General features: G+C 44.2%; 1 protein-coding gene across 4 annotated transcripts in view; it reads left to right on the forward strand.

Annotated features, from left to right (window-relative positions):
• Nucleotides 1–18,697, forward strand: part of C9H10orf90 (chromosome 9 C10orf90 homolog) — a 100,340-nt gene that overhangs the window by 55,206 nt on the left and 26,437 nt on the right. For 3 of the 4 annotated variants that reach the window (XM_063163005.1, XM_063163006.1, XM_063163004.1), the window contains exons 2-3: nucleotides 13,426–13,520; nucleotides 16,208–17,252. In XM_063163005.1, coding sequence (XP_063019075.1) covers nucleotides 16,289–17,252 — 964 coding nt within the window. In that variant the 5' untranslated portion in view covers nucleotides 13,426–13,520; nucleotides 16,208–16,288. Of the gene's footprint in view, nucleotides 1–11,499; nucleotides 11,537–13,425; nucleotides 13,521–16,207; nucleotides 17,253–18,697 lie in introns of those variants that run through there. The other variant, XM_063163007.1, reaches the window with a different exon arrangement.

Raw genomic sequence — 18,697 nt, forward strand, 5'->3', positions numbered from 1 at the left:
GAACATAAAGCTGTTTATTTCTCCCCACAAAGCAGGGGCTGTTATCATAACCTGCTCTAGGTGCAGGTATTGCAAACTTCTTCTTCAGGGAAATATTGGATTTTATTACAGCATTGCTACACACCACCTAAGCTCCTTTCCCTGCTTCTTTGTGTTGTAGTCTTGACCTAGCCTTGGAGTTGTGTCCCAAAAGGAGCAGTTTTTTCCAGGAATCTGAGAGTCAAGTTGTAATAATTTGGGTTGAGCATTTACCAGATCTTTCCAGCTCTGTTTACCAGATTTATCCAGCTCTGCCAATGGATAACCATGACCTGGAAGCTTTATTAGAAAAGGAGAAGATTGGGAAGAATAAGGTTTGGAGCTGGTGGAACTTCTAGTTGTCTGTATGCAAGGAAATCAGTAACACTTTGATTTAGCTACTGCTTTTTAAAAGGCAACAGGGAAAAAAGTGGAAAAAGAACCCAAAACACCAAAAATCCCCCAAACCTCCATGTTCTCAACCTCGGAAATCCTGGGAAAATCCTAATATTATCACAACACACAGCCAGAAACACCAGTGTACACCCAAGGTACAGAAACATCTGTGCACATTTCAGTATTTTATTGAAATATAAAAAGACCATTATAAATTAGAGAAATCCACATAATTTTGACTTACTTAATAAACTTCCCTGAACTGTTGAATGAAGTATATAAATCTACATTTATACATCAATCAGCATTAAATTTCTGGCCAAGGTGTTAATCCCAACATTCTTCTAAGGCTAACTACATTTAGAGTAATAAGATGGTTTTAAATCAATATGACATAGACCAGACACATTCTCCAAAATCATGCTTTCAGTTTAGGTTGTGAGAAACATGTTTGCCTTTTTATTTAAAATAATGAGTGACTTGCTGGAATTATTGGGATTTTTTTTTTTTTTTTACATCATAGATGACCTTTATCCCACTAAGGACCAAAAAGTGCATAAAGTGCATGTACTTCTGAGTGTATTTTAACATTTTTTTGCTCTTTAAAAATGGAAAAAATTTAAAGTCCTGGGTTTTAATCTGTTTAAAGAGGACTAAACTTTAACACAATGCCCTTGCATGTGTCCCTGCAGTGTTTGTCTGTCCTGTTGGCTGCTGTTGGTTGGGTTTAATTTACAGTAAATATTCCTGTTGTAAATATTGGCCTTTTTGCCTCCCTTGAATAATGCAGTGCTCTCTAGATTGAACCCCTGTGTGTGCACATCTGTTTAGCATTCCCACCATCCAGATTGCACGGATGGGTTTGGGCAGAGAAAATTCAGCATCACTGAGCTCCATGGTGCAGGGTTGGAAATAAAACTGGCCTGTTTTCTTCCTCAGGGTGGGAAACACCAGGCTTTTCTCCATTTTCCCTTTGGATATAAGAGCCACCAAGGTACCTTTTTGGAGCAGATGTAAAAAAATGTCCTTTACAAACAAAAAAAAAGAAAACAAACCAGACAAAGACACATCTCATCTTAAAAAAAACCCAAAACACCAAAACCAAAAAAACTAAAACCAAACCATCAAACTGAAATTGTAAATTAACCAAAGCAACTGGAACTAATCCAATAGAGATATCTAGCTGAACCTATTGGTGCAAGAAAATGGGGATCAAAAGAAGATATGGGTGCACAAAGGGTGCACTCAGTTTGCTGAGGGCTGAAGCCGTGTGGATTGGCTGTACAGTTTCACATCCACATTTCCAGCTGCAGCTTTTTTCCCAAAAGAATTGGACCTACCACCTGAGCTTTGCTGTCCTTGGCTTTGGGCAGATCTGACCTGGTCACATCCCAGCACAGGGCTGGGAGCTCATGGTGCTCCTTGTTGGGCCTGAAAAGGCTCAGCCATGTCCTGCAGGTCATTCCCAAGGTTTGATGAAACAGGGAATATCAACAGTGACCAAAGAAGTTTCTGAAAGCACATCCAGCAAAGTCTGTGCCCTGGAAGTGGTTTTGTTACAGCATTAGTTCACACCATGTGAGCTCCTTTCCCTGCTTCTTTCTGTTGTAGTCTTGACCTAACCTTGGAGTTGTGTCCCAAAAGCAGGAGAGATGTTTGGGATCAATTCCCATCCCAAAGCATGGAAGGATTGGATGTGGAGGGTTTGGCTGGGGGAAGAGTGCAGCCGAGTTATTTAATGGTTTGTGTGTTGGCTCTGGATCAGAGATTGTTGTGGAAAGGAACAACTGCAGGACAAACAAAGTGGTGCTGGTGGCAACCGTCCCCAGCCACCTCATTTGCCTTGGAGAGGGAATTGTTTCAGCATTTGGTTGTTCTGAGCTGCTCAGTTATCCCTTCACATGGCATTACTCCAAGCATTCTCTGCAGTAAAATCTGGGAATCTGGTGCTGAGTCTGTCACATTTAGGAGGGTGACTGCTCCAGCACTGCTTTGCTCTGTGGCTTCAAGCAGGACAGATGTTGCATGTGGTTATGTCTGAGGTACCCCACTACCAGGGTCAAGCAGCATTATTTGATTTTCTCCAAGCCCCTCAATTTCCATAATCATACCAGGAGATTTCCATATTGTTTTAGAGAATGAACACAAGAATGTGGAATGGAAAATCCAGGCTGACAAAAAGAGCCCATTCCATGAGAGCTGGCAGAGCCCACAAGCCCAGACCCAAATATTGTTCCTCACTCCTCCCCATGTCCCCTTTCCCTTCCCCTCTTCCATCCGCCCCTGTGCCCCCTCCCAATGTGTCCTGTCTGAGTGGGAAACGTGTCCATAGATCCAACAGGGATGACCTGGTCAGCTTCTGTTTGTGCAGCCTCTCATTCCCACAAATCCATTGATTTTTGTGGTCAGCTTGGGACATCAGCTACTGACCCTTCTGTCAGCTTGCTTGGAAGAGATCACAACTTCAAAAAGCCCAGGTTGGGCAGAAAGAAGGATAGGGCATAAATAAAATTCCTTTTGGAAATCAATGTGACCCAGTTACAGGGCACGGTGCAAAATTGTTGGGTTTTTTTGTTTTTTGGGTTAGGGTTTTTTTTCCCTTACTTGTTTCACATGCAGTAAATGAAAATCAGGAAAAAAAATCAGGATTTCTAAACCACAGGGACAACTTTTTTGCAGGGAAATTTGTGTCTTGCCCAAGAGAATGCAACCCTCTAAGTTTGTTCCTATATCACCCTTAGTGACATCATAATTAAAATGTAAAGCTGTATGAATGACTTTATCCATGCAAGTAGCTCTAAAAGAATAACTATTACAAAAAATAACTATTCACATATTGAAATATTTTCATGATTGGTCTGGCATTGAATTTGTTGTGGGGGTGTGTGTCAATTTTACAAACACAGCCTTGGAGAACGAGGAATTTCAGGACAATGCTCTTTCTTACCCATCTGATGCAGCTCTGGTGTTGAATGCAATTATTGTTGAATGCAATAATTTGAGATCTGAGCTTAGTTTTGCACAAGAACTGGAATACACAAACAGGTTTGGGTGGTTGTTGCTAGGCAGCAGCTGCTTCCCTCTTGGAAAAGCAGCCAGGGCTGCCTGGGCTGGTGCTGACAGCCCAGCCCTGCTCCTTCCCATCCAGGTGACATCCACAGCCAACAGAAAGCTGGAGAGAACTCCACCTTTCATCCCAAAAAGCTGCCAGGAATTACAGGTTCGAGGGCTTTAACATTTAATCATCTATTCCAGACTTTCTGCACCATTTCAGAGCTGAAAGCCTGAGTGATTAAAAAAAGAAAAAAAGCAATGGCCAATTGTTTTCTGCTGAATCTGGTGATAAAACCAACCACATCCCCTGTTTAATCATCATATGGCAACATTTTTGATTTAATCTCTATTATTTAATCTCTTTCTGGGTTTTTCCACCTGTTGCAATGAAATCCAGAAAGGGTAATTTCAAGGTGAAACAAATGTGGGTGTGTAGTAAAAGCACCTTATGAATAGAGATTTGGTTTTCTGCTTTCCCTTCTAAAGGCAAATTCAGGTAATAATTCACCAACTGGAAAGTTTTATGTGGTGGAATAACTACAAAGTTCAGCTATTAGATTTCAAAAAGGGGCAAGTCCATGGCAACTGAAATAAATTAGAGGGAGCTGCAAAATATTCTTAAATTTTGCAAAACAAAACTATTTGTGATCACACCAGCGACTTAGAAACGGAACTTTTGAGGCCTCATAGTTATTTAAATCTTGCCTATTGTGTTTTTATCCTGTGAAAGCTTATTTTTTTTATCTTGGCTTTAGCCTCCTGCATCCCCTATTATCAAGCAGTTTGTGATGTCTGTAATCACAGCAGTTAATGTGAAAGATTTCCCAGAAAGAAAGAATAATCCCAAGTATTACGCAAAAAAATGAATGCTTCTGTTGTACAAAAGTAACATGAAAAGTCTGTATTCAATCTGGCATGGCTGGAAATCCAGCAAGTTTTGTTTTGTTGTACAAATCGCTCAGTGTCAAATTTGGCTCCTGAACATCCCATTTCTTTGTTTTGGAAACAAAATGGGAGTGATAGAGATGTGGGCTGGAGTCACTCCTTTGATACCTCCACAGAAATATCTGTACCCAAGGCACACATCATTTTCTGGAGTCACTGCTGTTTTAGGAGTATTAAAAGGAAAAAAAAATCAATAAATACCATTGTTACGCCAAAGCATCTCAAAAAAACCCCTGCAGCAGGACATAAATTGAGTCATGAAATGCATAACAGGCAGCACACTTGTCCTCTCTGAATTTCTCTTTCAAAAGCAGGTAAATATAAGAAATATTGAATTGGGAGGCTACACAAAAACCTCGAGCTCTTATTATGCACAAGCAGCTCTGGGCAAATGTGTACATTTTGTAATTGCTACCAGTTCTGAGCAACACGGGCGGAATTTTTATTTACAGAATCCATTTGTGCCATCAAACTCTATGCACGTTGTGACCTTTACATAAATACTGGTAATAACACTAAAATCACTCTTCATAAATAAAATTTTTTGGCTGCAGAACTGCTTTGCCTTTGTTTGATTATGCACTGTATTTGTCATGTTTGCAGTCACTTAAGAATTTTCTGGCTGTCTCAAGCATTCCTAGACTTCCAGAAATGGATGTGGTCTCTAAAGTGGGGTTGTTTTAATGCCAGGTTGGGAAGGGGATTCTGAGAGGGGTGAAGGAAACCTTCCATCAGCTCTTTATGGAATGTTTCTGTTAATTACATCTTTATTCTGAGAGGATATTGGGTGCTCAGGGCCAATAAACCAAATAATGTGACAGTAGGTACTAATGAATCTCAGTGCCAGGCTCTGAACCAGGAATTGTCTTCAGAATTCCCTAAAAGTAGGAAAAATTTAGGTGCTGATGTTGCCTGGACTCAGGTCCTTTCTTTGTTTCTGTCTCCTGGTTACTTTATTTTCTGTACAAATTTCTGGCACATCCAGTGTTCATATTGAAATATTGAATATATTTATTCAGGTTCTGACCCAAAAGTCAGCGCTGCAAATTTCTGACATAAAACAGCCTCCAGTGAGTGCCTTGCTTGTGGTTTTTCCCCTCTCTTGCTTCCCATGCCAGGCCAGTGACACCTCCAGGGCAAAACCCCTCCCTGGGATCCCTGACCCCACTGAAGGGTTTGGTTAAAGAAATATCAGCAGTTTCCCAAAAGAATAAAATGGTCACCAAGCAGGAATTTGGCAAGGAACCTCCCTTGGTGTGAGCACCTCATAGAGGGATCAGGATTTCCCAGGATCTCATAAAGAGGATTCCTTTTCTCTGAGCAGAATTTGGGGGTTTTGTTGTTGTTCATGCTCCTCTCACTGCTTTGCCAAATCCTCTTATAAAAATGTGTCCAAACTATGGAAATGTATCCATGTCCTAGGATCATGGTGAGATGTATGGATAATATTGGATTGCCCAACAGCACATCACTGAAAATTAAAAAAAAAAAAAAAAAAAAAAAAGGAAAAAAGAAAGAAAACTTGGAGGAGAAAGGGAAAAGGGAGAAAGTGAAGAATTTTCTTAATTTTGTCTGTGTGATGGATGTGCTGGGGGTGATCCCTGTCTTTATATTATTAATTGGAGATAAAGAATAACAGCAATGCATAATGAAAACACCATTTTTTTCCACTTATGCATGGGTTTGAAGATCTAATTCCTGTGCTCTTTCCAGCCCCCTGATGAGCACCTTGCTTCTAATAACACAGATAATGAGACATTCATGACTTGTGGCTTTTTGATAGCAGACCAGAACCCATTTGTCCCTTCCATGGTGGATCCTGTAATCATCTCTGCAGGCAGCCAGCACAGCTCCAAGGTGTGCAAGCAGGGAGAGATAATTCACTTATCAAATCTCACTTGTAACAGAAGAAAATCCCTCCTGACACATTAAAAAAAACCACAACAACAAAGAAAACTCTTCTATTTTGTTTACACAATGACTCCTTTTCAGGCTGAAATGATTTCAGGCTGTTAGGCTCGCTCTGATTTGAAAGCCTTCCCCACCAAGCTGCCTTAAAACACCCTCATTTTGTGCCACTGTGTTCAAGTGCTTTCTTTTGTGGCAGAGTGCTTGTTTGTGTTGGCTTGGCTTTTTTTCATGACAAGAGAGGTTTCAAGGAAAGGGCTGGAGCTGCTTTCCCTGCTTTGAGCCCGTGTTGCTGTTTGACCCCTGCTGTCAGGATGTGCAGGTGGCACAGGACTTAGATCTTCAAACCCATGCATAAGTGAAAAAAAAAAAGTGTTTTCATTATGCATTGCTGTTATTCTTTATCTCCAATTAATAACATAAAGACAGAGATCACCCCCAGCACATCCATCACGCAGACAAAATTAAGAAAATTCTTCACTTTCTCCCTTTTCCCTTTCTCCTCCAAGTTTTCTTTCTTTATTGCCCTTGTAAGTTCAGCAAAGATGCTCTGAGAGGACTGAAGGACTGTCCCTTTGTCATCCTTTCTTGAGGAGCACATCCTGTGCGTTTTAGGTGTGTTTGAGCTCTCAGGATGGTTCCCTGTTCTCCTTAAGCATCCTGGTGAAAATTCCTGCCCAGCCTTACACCAAGGCTGCTAAATGTGAAATCCTGCAGAGATTATCAGTGTAACCCCTCCCCTCTTCCTTGAATTTAACATCACTTCTGGAGGCTCAGGAGAATGTCCAGGAAGGACAACAGGAAAAGCTTCCTGGATCCCTGCAAGTGTCCAAAGCCAGGTTGGAAAGGGCTTGGAGCAGCCTGGGATAGTTGAAGGTGTCCCTGCCCTTGATCTTAAGGTCCCTTCCAACCCAAACCATTCCATGTGCCTGTGCCAAGGCTTGCTGGAGACACAGCACTCTCTCCTCTAGCAACTAAACACAACATTTTTGGTGAATTCCCTATAAATCACTTTGACACCAGCAAGGACTCTGACAGAAGGTGGAATTTTCACCATTCGTGTCTCTACTTTTCATACCAGGAATGTGAACTTGAGCTTTGCTGCTCAGTTTTATTTCAGGTGACACCAGGCTCTGCAGTTTTATGATATCCTCTCTTTGTAACACATGAAGAAGAGCAGAAGACACAGGTTTGGTTCTGGTGCTCATTCCAGCTTGGCTTTCATCTCTGATGTATCCACCACGTCCGGGTGGATTTTTTTGATGAGTCACCTCAGATCTGAAGGAGCAAACCATGATCACTCCCAGCGCTTACTGAGCAGGGAACCTGATGAATCTTTAACCACGACACTTCTTTTTCCTCCAGGCTTCCGCAGGTGTTTGAATTTAAAAAAGCCACAAGGAAATTTAAACAGTTCTAATGTTTTAAACAGAGTCGGGTATAAATTACTTCCTCCAGTAAGAATAATACACAGAAGGAAGAAAAGGCCTTAAAAAAAAATGTTTAAGTGAGACACTGTGTTAGGAGAGTGATTGCTCTGATACCCCACCCTGCAGCTAAGCCATCCCTGTCTTTTAGCTCCCAGGTGCTACGTGGGGAATTTGAGGAATTTTGGGGAATTTTTGAGTGCTGTAGGGATCCTGCTGCCATGTGTGACAGTGCTCACAGGGGTCCAAGGATGAGGGAAGAGACAAGGATCTGACTCCATGTTTCAGAAGGCTGATTTATTATTTTATGATATATATTATATTAAAACTATACTAAAAGAACAGAAGAAAGGATTTCATCAGAAGGCGGGCTAAGAATAGAAAAAGAAAGAGTGAATAACAAAGTCTTGTGGCTCAGAGAGTCTGAGCCAGCAGACTGTGATTGGCCATTAATTAAAAACAACCACACCAGACCAATCCCAGATGCACCTGTTGCATTCCCCAGCAGCAGATAACCATTGTTTGCATTGTGTTCCTGAGGCCTCTCAGCTTCTCAGGAGGAAAAATCCTAAGGAAAGAATTTTTCATAAAAGATGTCTGTGACAGCCATGGACATGGGTGGGAGCCCATCTCCCCTCACCAGTCTCATGGATGCTGAGCTAAGATCAACAAAAAAGGTAATTTTTTTGTAAAGTGGAGGAGGTTTCCACTCTTTTCAGAGCAGTGTGTGTGTTCTGCAGTGCTGTTTGATGGTGTTCTCAGGGAAGCACTGGAGGTTCCTGGGGGCTCCAGAGTTCACTGTGAGGTGATGCTGGTGGCTCAGAGGGGACAGGGGACATGATCAGTGCAGAGCAAGCAGGGCTTGGAGCAGAACAAGGGAGATCAGAAGTGCTGACACACTTTTGAGATTTGTCAGCATGTGAACAGCAAGTGACTAAAATATGCCACTTTCCTGACAAAAACTGGGGCTGAGGCCAGGGCCAGTGGTCTAAAGTCATTCCAGCTCTGCCTGGTGTCACTCTGGGTGTCAATCATAGAATGCTTGAAGTTGGAAAAGCTCTCTAAGATCAAGTCCAACCATTTCCCCTGCACTGCCAAGGTCATCCCTTGTGCCCAAGTGCCACATCCACAAGATTTCTGAACACTTCCAAGGGTGGTGATACTGCTACTTGCCCAGGCAGCCCGTTCCAATTCTTGAAAACCCTTTTGGTGAAGGAATCTTCCCAATATTTTCCCAACCTGTCCCTGCCCTGGCCCAGCCTGAGGCCGTTCCCTCTGCTCCTGTCCCTGTTCCCCCCGGCTGTGCCCTCCTGGCAGGAGCTGTGCAGAGCCACGAGGGCCCCTGAGCCTCCTTTGCTCCAGGTGAGCCCTGCCCAGCTCCTCAGGGATTCTGCAGCCCCTGCCCAGCTCCTCAGGGATTCTGCAGCCCCTGCCCAGCTCCTCAGGGATTCTGCAGCCCCTGCCCATCTCCCTCAGGGATTCTCCAGGCCCTTCCCAGCTCCTCAGGGATTCTCCAGGCCCTTCCCAGCTCCGTTCCCTTCCCTGGACACCCTCCAGCGCCTCAATGTCCTTGTCACTTCTGGTTTATCATCAGTGTCCCTCAGCCTGGCAAAGACCTGAACCACTGGGAAACCAGCATTTTCCAAGGTTTTTATGTGAGTCCCAAATTTTGCACAAAACCTGAGCTGGCTCCGTGCGGGGCTGTCCTGGGCCTGCCAAACATTCCCAGGCCGTGATTCCTCAGCAGCTCCCTCACCTTTGCCATCGATCTGGGCTCCAGCAGCTGATTTACAAGCACATCTTTTCTGAGCCATTATCTGAGGCAGCTGCCAGTTGGCCCGAGGCAGGATCCAGGCACTCGAGACGGGGGAATCGGTTCCAGCTGCACTCTGTAATTAGGAAAACCCTGGGCTGCAGCCGGATGTCCAGATGCCTCACAGAATTCACAGAACTCACAGAATCACTGGGTTGGAAGAGACCTTCAAGATCATCAAGTCCATCCAGCCCCAACCCCTCAACTGAACCCTGGCCCCCAGTGCCACATCCAGGCTTTGTTAAACACACCCAGGGATGGGGACTCCACCACCTCCCCGGGCAGCCATTCCAGAACTTTATCACTCTATTTTTCCTGATATCCAACCTGTATTTCCCTCGAGGCTGTGTGCTCTGGTTGTGTCAGTGCTGCTGGAGACAGAGCCCAGCCCCAGCTGAGCACAGGCACCTTTCAGGAGCTGTGAGAGTGATGGGGGCAGCCCTGAGTCTCCTTTTCTCCAGGCTGAGCACCCCAAGCTCCCTCACCAAGGAACGCAGCCTTTGGTTCAACAAACAGGACTTGTGAGGGGAGGAAATTAAGAAGAGTGAAGATGTCACAGGACAGAGGTCACGTGCCAGCAGTTGCTCCTCTGTTCCTTGTGGCATCTCCCATTTTTAATTGATTGTGGTGGGAAGGGAAGGTCTGGGGAGGTTAAACCAATCCTCAGGATTTCAGCTTGGAGTGAAATAAGTTTCTCCTGCTCCCCACAGAGACAGAAAGTATTTGAAATGCCATTTCTTTCATGTTTTCACACCAGGGAAAAGTGAACTTTGCATTTTGTTGTGTAACAAGGGTTCCAGGGCAATGTGTTTTGTCAGCAGTGAGCATTTGAACGCTCAGTGTGTGACATGTCTCAGCTAAAGCCTTGTGCTGCCTGTAGTGCCTTCATTGCAAACACGATTCAAGCTCTTTTTAAAGGTTTGGGGTTTTTTTATGCTTGTTCTCTTAACATGAATTAACAAATGTGAAGCTTCCAACGATAGATTTAATAATACCAGATAAATGCCAGTGCTTTTGCCACCAATGCCATTTAATCTGTCTCAGCAAATACATTCAATGACTTGCCAAAAGTTTGAGTGTTTTCCAGTTGTAGGATTCCTATAGCAATGTGAGAATGTCCTTGATGGGACAGGGTACAAAAGGCAATGCTAAACTCCACAGTGGATGATTTAGCAAAGGAAATAAATATTTCCTCTTCTTCTTCTTCTTCTTCTTCTTCGTCTTCGTCTTCGTCTTCGTCTTCATCGTCTTCTTCTTCTCGTCTCTATTCTTCCTGCCTCTCCTGCTCCAGAAAGAGCTATTTTTAAAGTTAGACAGGCCAGAATTTACCAATCTTTTCCAAGGATCTGTGAGATATTGGAAGGTTGTACCCACAGATTATTGGTAATTGTGGGAGGTTACTTGGATAAGAATAATCTACCTCTTCTGTGCAATCTGCTGTGTGGACTTAGACAACTTGTTCTTCTTTAACCCTGTAGTACTCAGTCTTTCTCTGGTGCTGGAAATGGACTTGAATTAAATTCATGGAAGAATGAGCCTGTGGGATCTGATTTATCCCTGCACTGCCTCTGGATTTCCTTGTGCACCAGTTGACATTCAGAAGTTGATGATCACCTGTTGTAGTTTCCTGCTCGATCTGAGACAACTGTGGGGTTTTTACTGCAAAGCATTTCAGGAAAATATTGATAACTTAGTGGAAGTTGTTGCTTTAATTACAGAGGGTTTTTTATCAAATTTCTGTTAATGTCTTATTCAATCCAAGAATTTCTTCTTTACCCCTCTCTGCAGGTTATTTCCCATTTAGTCGCTTTAAAAAATAAATAAGAGCAAGCATGGCTGCTGTTCACCATGAAAGTGCCCATGTGATTGATCATAGCACTGATACACTGAAAATAACCTTTCCATGAGGCTTCCCCAGCAGCAGAGGAGGATTTTGTCCTTGGATCCTGTGCTCCTCACTGAGCACCATGGCAGGGTGAGGAGCTGGCTCCAAGGCATCTCACCTGTGTTTGGTGCCAGCAGTTTCCAGTGCTAGACCAGGTTCCCTACCTTTGCACTGATGGCAACCCAGCATTATTCCTTTGCCAAAAACCATGGAGTGGGCCCTCTGCTCTGGCTGTTTGCTGGACTCTGGCTTTTCCCACACTGTGGCTAATGAGTCCAGCTGTTTGCTCTGTGGCTCTGGACTCTGTAGCTCAATGACAAAAACAAGCCTCTTCCTTCATGCCAGCTATGAACATACATGGTGGCATCTTGGAGTTATGCTAGGGAAATGTTAAAGTATATTTTAGTGTACCTTATTAAAACAAAAGCTCATCAAACACCCTCTAAATGTTGTGGGGGGACTAAAGACTTCTTGAGGGATAGATCTGATATCTTCTCCCTCTTGCCCTTCACCAAGGAGATGAATTCTGTTGTGGTGGGCATGGTTTAATAAACAGTTCCTAAAGTGGAGATGATTTATATTCCTTTGTTAATATAATGTAACACATAAACTGAAATTCTGCTTAGCAAAAAATTTTCTCCTGTGGCAGCCTGCCTGGGTGGAAGAAAAATAATACAAAAGGTCTTACCAGTGGTGTGACATGTTGCTGTAAAACAACAGCCAGGAACGTCAAGAGATTTCAGTCCAAATGGAGAATTTCTGAAAATTAATTTTGGATGCTTAATACAAACTAGAAAGTAACGTAATTTCTGGCAAAACAGTTGACAGCAGACGTAATGCATCAGTGCAATAGCCCAGACTGTGTTAAATGGAAATTAGCTCCATGCAAAAAGCTGCAGAGAGGGAATAGTGCTTGCAGAAAACAGCCCGTGACAAGAGCAGAGGTTGAGGTGCTGGTGGAACAGTTATCACTGAACTGGGAATGCTGGGATGTAACAGAATTTGTGGACACGGTTTGCAATCACTGCAGATCTTTAAATGTGAAGGTGACTCAGTGCCAGTGAAATCCAGCTTGTTGCTGTGCTGTTTGTGCTTCCTGTTCTGCAGAGGACACAGAAAGGGTGTTTGTTGAAATCTGTGGGAAATGGAAAAATAGAAACTTCCACAGACACTGAAGGGTTTGATCTGCAGCCTTGGGAGAAGCTTGGATTGATGTAACAATACAATACACAGATATTAGGCAGAAAAATCATAAACTCCTATTTCTACAGTTGTAAGTAAGAATCTGCCTGAAGTGAGTGAGAAACTGCACTGATGAGATGGTGAAGGTTTATAATGCAGGGGTGGGGCTGTATGGAACGAGCTGAGAGTTCAGAAGTTAGAACAGAAGCAGATGTGTGCCTGTGAGACAGAAGCCCATTGGACAAAAGCATCCTCAGTGCAGCAGAAGTGAGTAAAGGTGATGGGTCAGAAAAGCAAAGTAAACCCTGTGGCAGCTGTCCATGGGGTTAGAAAGTTCTAGATTGCCTTGTAACAAAGAACTTGTGACTGCTCTGAGCTATGGCAGAATGCTTGCTCCTCTGAAATCTCAGGGCCTCTGAGACTGATGTTTGTCTGAGCAAGAAATCATTCTTAGCCCAACTGTGGTCCCATCCCTTAATTAATGTAGGATTATAATAGAAATCCACATTTCCCAGCTTCCCCAGTCCCGCCACAGTGCTGCCCATGGAAATCAAAAGCAGAGATAGTGCAGCTTTGGATCAGCCCTGGACTCAGTGTGGGACTGTCCAAGTCCCAGCAATGGAATCCCAGGGTGTTTCCACAGCCTCTTCTGTGCAGGGGGAGAAACAGATCCCAGGGCAATCAGATCACTTCCAGGACTCCTTCCCTCCTGCTGCACTCCATTTAAAAGCACATTTTCTATCTCATCTCCTCCAGAACACTGACAATAATGTTCCTTTCCATGTGTTTTTCCCCAGGGGTGACACAAAAGCGCTGGGGCCCTGATGGTCAGAGGACATGCACAGGCCTTCAGTGGGAGAGCGGTGTGTGGGGAAAATCCAGCCCTACCAAGGTAAAATAAATAAATTCTGCTTGGGGAGCAGTCAGCAGAATGCAGGAGGGTTTAAAAAACAATCACTGATTGCTGAGCAGAATGTTTGGACTTGGTTTTGTTTAGCTAAGCTTAGCTTAGGCAGCAGAAAAGCCAAATATAATGATGGCTAAGTGTTGTGATTCTGCGTGCTCTTGGTGATGGGGAAAAATGGCATGTTTTGTTGGGGAAAAGAAGTTGTAAAAAAACCCCCCACGAGGCTAAATCAAGCAATATCCCAAATATCAGTACACTCTGCCCAATATGTCCTCAGGACAAAGCCTGAGGTTTTCAGCTCACCACAATTACTTTGTGTATGTGTGGATTTTTTTCACAAGATGCAGTGAAGCTTGAAAGCTCCCAACGAGCACAGGATCAGTTGGGCAAACCTTAAAGATCCAATTCTTTGCTAAAGATTGAGAGGAGGAAATAATACATATTTTCTACATAAAAAAGGAATGTAAATTATTTAAAATATTGGCGCAGGAGTTTGCAGCTAATCAGGAGCGTTTCTGACATGCCTTTGGACTCTTGCAGGATGTCTCCATCTGTGCAGCCCTCAACAAAAGAAATAAATGTCAAATTAACTACTGGAGCATGAGAGATGCATCCAAAATAAAGTCTCTCAAGGAACATTCTTCTTTGGTGCCCTGTAGAAATCTGGGGGAACTTGAGAGTTTTGGAAGGCATGCAAAGGTCTTAAACCTGTAGGTAGAAGTAAATGAAGTGAAGAAAATATGAGGCAAATGTTGTTACAAACCATGAAAGAAACAGAGGAGGAAGAAAATGCTTTCCCTGAGGCTGTGAAATTATTGAATTGTCCAAACCACAGGCAGCTGGTTTAAAAGAGTTGATAAAATTTATCTGGCATTTCACCTTGTTAATAAACTGTTGATCTACCTCTGCCCATTTGGGTTCCCAAGAGGCTCCTTCCCAAGGGATACAAAGAAAGTGTTCCTGGTGATGTTTTCCTGCATGGAGAAAGAGCACAGGGATGGTTTCATAGGCGCTCAGAATCATGGAATGGTTTGAGTTGGAAGGGTCCTTAAAAATCATCTCCCCATGGGCTCCAGCGTGGTGTCACCCTGATGCCTTGTGAAGGCTGATCTAGAACAGAGGCTGGATGGAGTTAAAGAATAAAGCAGGGATTGATTCAAAGGATCTCCTCCATGGATGCACCTTGGGCAGCACCAGAGCCCAGCCAGGGCTGCACCCAAGATGAACCAAAATGGCCCCAAAATGCACGGCCGGGCACGGGCTCTGTCCCTGGGATCAGTTCTGCTCCATTTGCACCTTGCAGTTCATTGTCCCATTCCAGCTTTAGCCCTGCAGTCCCACCCTGCTTGTTTTTCTCTCTGCAGCCCACGGTGTTTGTGCTCCTGGGCTGAGATTTGGATCATTTGTCCTTGGTGCCCAGCTGGAGCAGGAATTGTTTTGTCTCCCTGCTCAGCAGCCCTTAATATGAAGCTCAGAAGTGCATATTAAAGCAGCACAGAATGTGAAACATAAAAAAGCCAAACCTGAGGCTTCATTCCTTCTTCCTGAGAAGGGTGACCATGGTACCAGGGAGGTCAGAGCAGTGTCACCCTCACAGCCCTCCTGGAGGAAGGACAATGTAGTGTTTTGAAGCCCTTGTTGAGTCCTGGCATTGATTATCAGGTGATAGAGACACTCAGCTAGGATTGGGGTGAATTTCCAATAAGCAGGAGTTGATGGCACCTAAACACAGAATGGGCTTTCTTTAGGAAGCTAATCCTCACATTCTGCATGCCAATTCAATGTACACAGGGCAGGAGCAATCTAATCAGCCAATTTACAGCAGCAATGAGATCAGGCCAGATGCTTTATTGCATGGGACTTACGTGCCCAATGGGGTAGATAATAACAACAGGAGGCCTTAAACTCAGGTTTACTCTGTTAGAGAGCTGGAACATAAAAGCACCTCTTTGTCACCTCAGGGGAAGTAAGGTGTGGTCTATCAAGATGGATATTTCCTGTCATGGATGGAAAAATTAATCTGGGCCACTCTCAGTCTCTGGACTACTGTCAATCAATCTTGTACATATGTGTTTGTACATTGTTGGCAGGTGTCACCAGGGAATCATAAGAAAGAGGGAACTAATTAATTAAAATAGTACTCAGAGCCCTTATGAGTAACTGTAGCTCTTTTTTGGGAGTTTTTCATGCCTATAACTGGTGAGGTTGTAAAGCTGTCATGCCTCTGGTGCCCACATGTCTTCTGCAGCATGTGATGTCACAGGGCAGTGATTCATAATGTACTTAAATGCATTCTAAATTCCAGCAGATCATCATGAAAGAGGAATTTATAGTCTGAAACTGGCAACTGTCTTTGCCATGTCCATTTTTATACACCCACCAATCCCATCCATGGTCACAAGTTAAATACTCAAAATAATGCTACAGAATACAGGTTTTAAATTTTAATATTTTTCCCTTCACCAGAGTGATAAAGTTTTCATTGAAGCCTCCCAGACAATTCCAAGCTGATTTCAAGAGCGTGCATTTTTTAATGACAAAAATGTTATTATGAATAGAAAAGTAACAAGACATCTTGAACAAAACTGTCTGCTGTGATAGATGGTAGACGAGAAACAGTTGCACACAGGATATTGGAGTATGGTGATAACTGGGAATCTTTTCTTTTACAGGAATCTCTCCCTTCCCAAAACACGACATTGATTTCACCAGTAATCACTGCACAGATTGATGAGGAGAAGCCCTCTGTGCCTATGCAGGCCCTGCTCCCCCAGCCCAGAGCTCCTCACACAGAGCCACCCTTGCCTACCCAGGGCTCAGCCATCGTTAGCAGAACATTTCTGGTGCTTCCCAGCCGCTTGGAGATCCAGGCATCCTTAGAGGACACCATGTCACCGTCGGACTCTCCCAGCCCAAAGCAGTGTCCAGGCCAGCAGAGAGGCTTTGCCTCCATCACTGTCACGGCCAGGCGTGTTCCTGTGGGCTCTGGGGAGCTGGCAGGTGGCCCTGGGGCTGGCCAGGAGCCCAGCACCGTGTCCCCCACGCCCAGCACAGTTCCCGCTCTCCTCGAGCGCTGGCCTCCCCCAGCCCATGCCATCCAACCTCCTTTAAAGGCTCCCGAGTCTTGCTCAAGATTAGGTGAAGAACCCCAAAAGCAGCTTTTTGACCCTGGAATCAAGGAGGATGGCGTGGGTCTCCAAAGCAGTGATGGGAGGGAGAAAATTCCACCTTCATTCATCTCCTGTGTCCAGCTCCAGGTGTGTGAGCCCTGTCCAAACACCATCTATTATCTGGACAGGTCACTCAGCGTGTGCATTCACCAACCTCGAGTTAAATGCCAAAAATTGTACAGATCCACGTTGTCCTTGAGCCTGAAGTGCAGTTTGTCCGGATTAACAGCAGATGGAGTAGATGGCATAGCTAATGGAGAGCCCATGGAGGAGACAGCTCCAAGGACGCTCCCAGGAGCGCACGGAGCTCCGCTCAGATCCCACCTGAGCACAGACTTCACGGGAAATAAGGTAATTAAGGAGGAGAAAACAAAGGAAGGACATTTGGGTCGTAAATACCCTTTGCAAAGTGTCTTTGCCTCGGGACTTGCAGCATTTGTGGATATTCCCAGAGGACCTCACAAGGCAGCAGTGGAAGAGGATGAGCAGCCTGGCAGCCACCACACTGTGCTTTCCCTCCAAATTCCTCATTCAAGCAATGAGGCAGGTAAGTCATTTCCACAAACCTCAGGCTGGTGGAGCAGAGGTTCAGGCTGGAGCAGCCCCACCACAGTGATCATGTGAGAGCAGATAAGAGCAATTTCTACTTCTGCAGAGGCTCAGGGAGCTAGAGCACAGCCCAGAGGTTTCCAGCTCCAGCACTGCCATGAATATTCACCATGGTAGTGATGTGTGCTGCTCATCAGCTGAAAGAGAGAAATCCCCCTGTGTTTTCTGCATTAAATCCCTTTGTAAAACTATTTATAACAGTATTTTTTTTTTTTTATTATTCTTCCAGCAACCTGCAAGTGCTTATCCCCTGAAAATAATTAGGTTTATCTTTGAATAAGGGCTGAATTTCAAGGTGTGAATTTTAAGAAGGAGATGACTGCACTGAGCTTGGTTTTGTGCTCCTTGCAATTAAAAATGATCTTGTTTTCAGCTTTTATTTAGAAGGCTACAGTAATAAGCCCAGGCTTTTATACTTAATGGAACCAGGTAAAAGGTTTGCAAATCTTGAACACATTTGTTTCCAACCATTCCAAGCATTTTACAAACATAAAATGTTCTTTGCAGCATTGCTCCTTGGGGAAGGGAGAGGGGCCCTGGGGATTGCTTCCTGCCCAGAGTGGTGCAGCTCCTGCTGCACTGGGATTTTCCAGCACACTTAGACAGCCACAGCTGGGTTTATTGCCTTTCCAGGAAGGGAAGGTGGATGGGAAGATTGTCAATGAGTGCAGTCTGTTTTTTACCAAAAGCACAAAGATTAAACTTGCCCCCTCTGTACCCTGCAGCCTTGGGCTACATTTAATTGCAATTACCCTGTTCTTATATGGCCTTTTTGAGCTAAGGGTCAGTGCACGAACACGAGCCACTTCCTAAAGCTCCTTTGTACCTTCATCCTCCCGGTGTGCCAGTGGAAGGAAACAGAGAGATGAGAAGCCTCACGCTGCCTCGAGGGCTGGGCAAGGTGCAAACTCCCCCCAGTCTCTGCTGCTCTCCCTTTTCCATGCCTGAAATCAGTGGGATTGCTCCTGCAGGGGCAGAGCCTGACATAAAATATTCCTCTGTTTTCCTAAGCATAATGCAGGCTATGTGGTGTTAGACAGGAGAAGAACAGTGGGGAACAGGAGAGGGAAGATGCCAACCAGTGCTAAGGGGTTTGGGATGGAAATACAAAGGGATGGCACCAGCAAATGCATCACTTCATTGTACACATCCTAATTTTAAATATCAGGGAATATCACTCCATGGGGAGTGTTATGTATTCAAGGCTTTATTCAACACCATCTAAGGTTTCTCTGTGATAGAGCAGATTTAAAACTGAGCCTTCCCTGGGCTTAGTGATGCCATGGTGGTGTGGAAGAACCACTTTTATTAGAAATAATTAGAAAGTGAGTTGGGAGGCTCCTCATGGTTCCATAGTTTTACTGAAAGGAGGAAATCAGTGAA

This window comes from Melospiza melodia, chromosome 9 (genome assembly GCF_035770615.1).
Source record: "Melospiza melodia melodia isolate bMelMel2 chromosome 9, bMelMel2.pri, whole genome shotgun sequence".
Classification (NCBI taxonomy): domain Eukaryota; kingdom Metazoa; phylum Chordata; class Aves; order Passeriformes; family Passerellidae; genus Melospiza; species Melospiza melodia.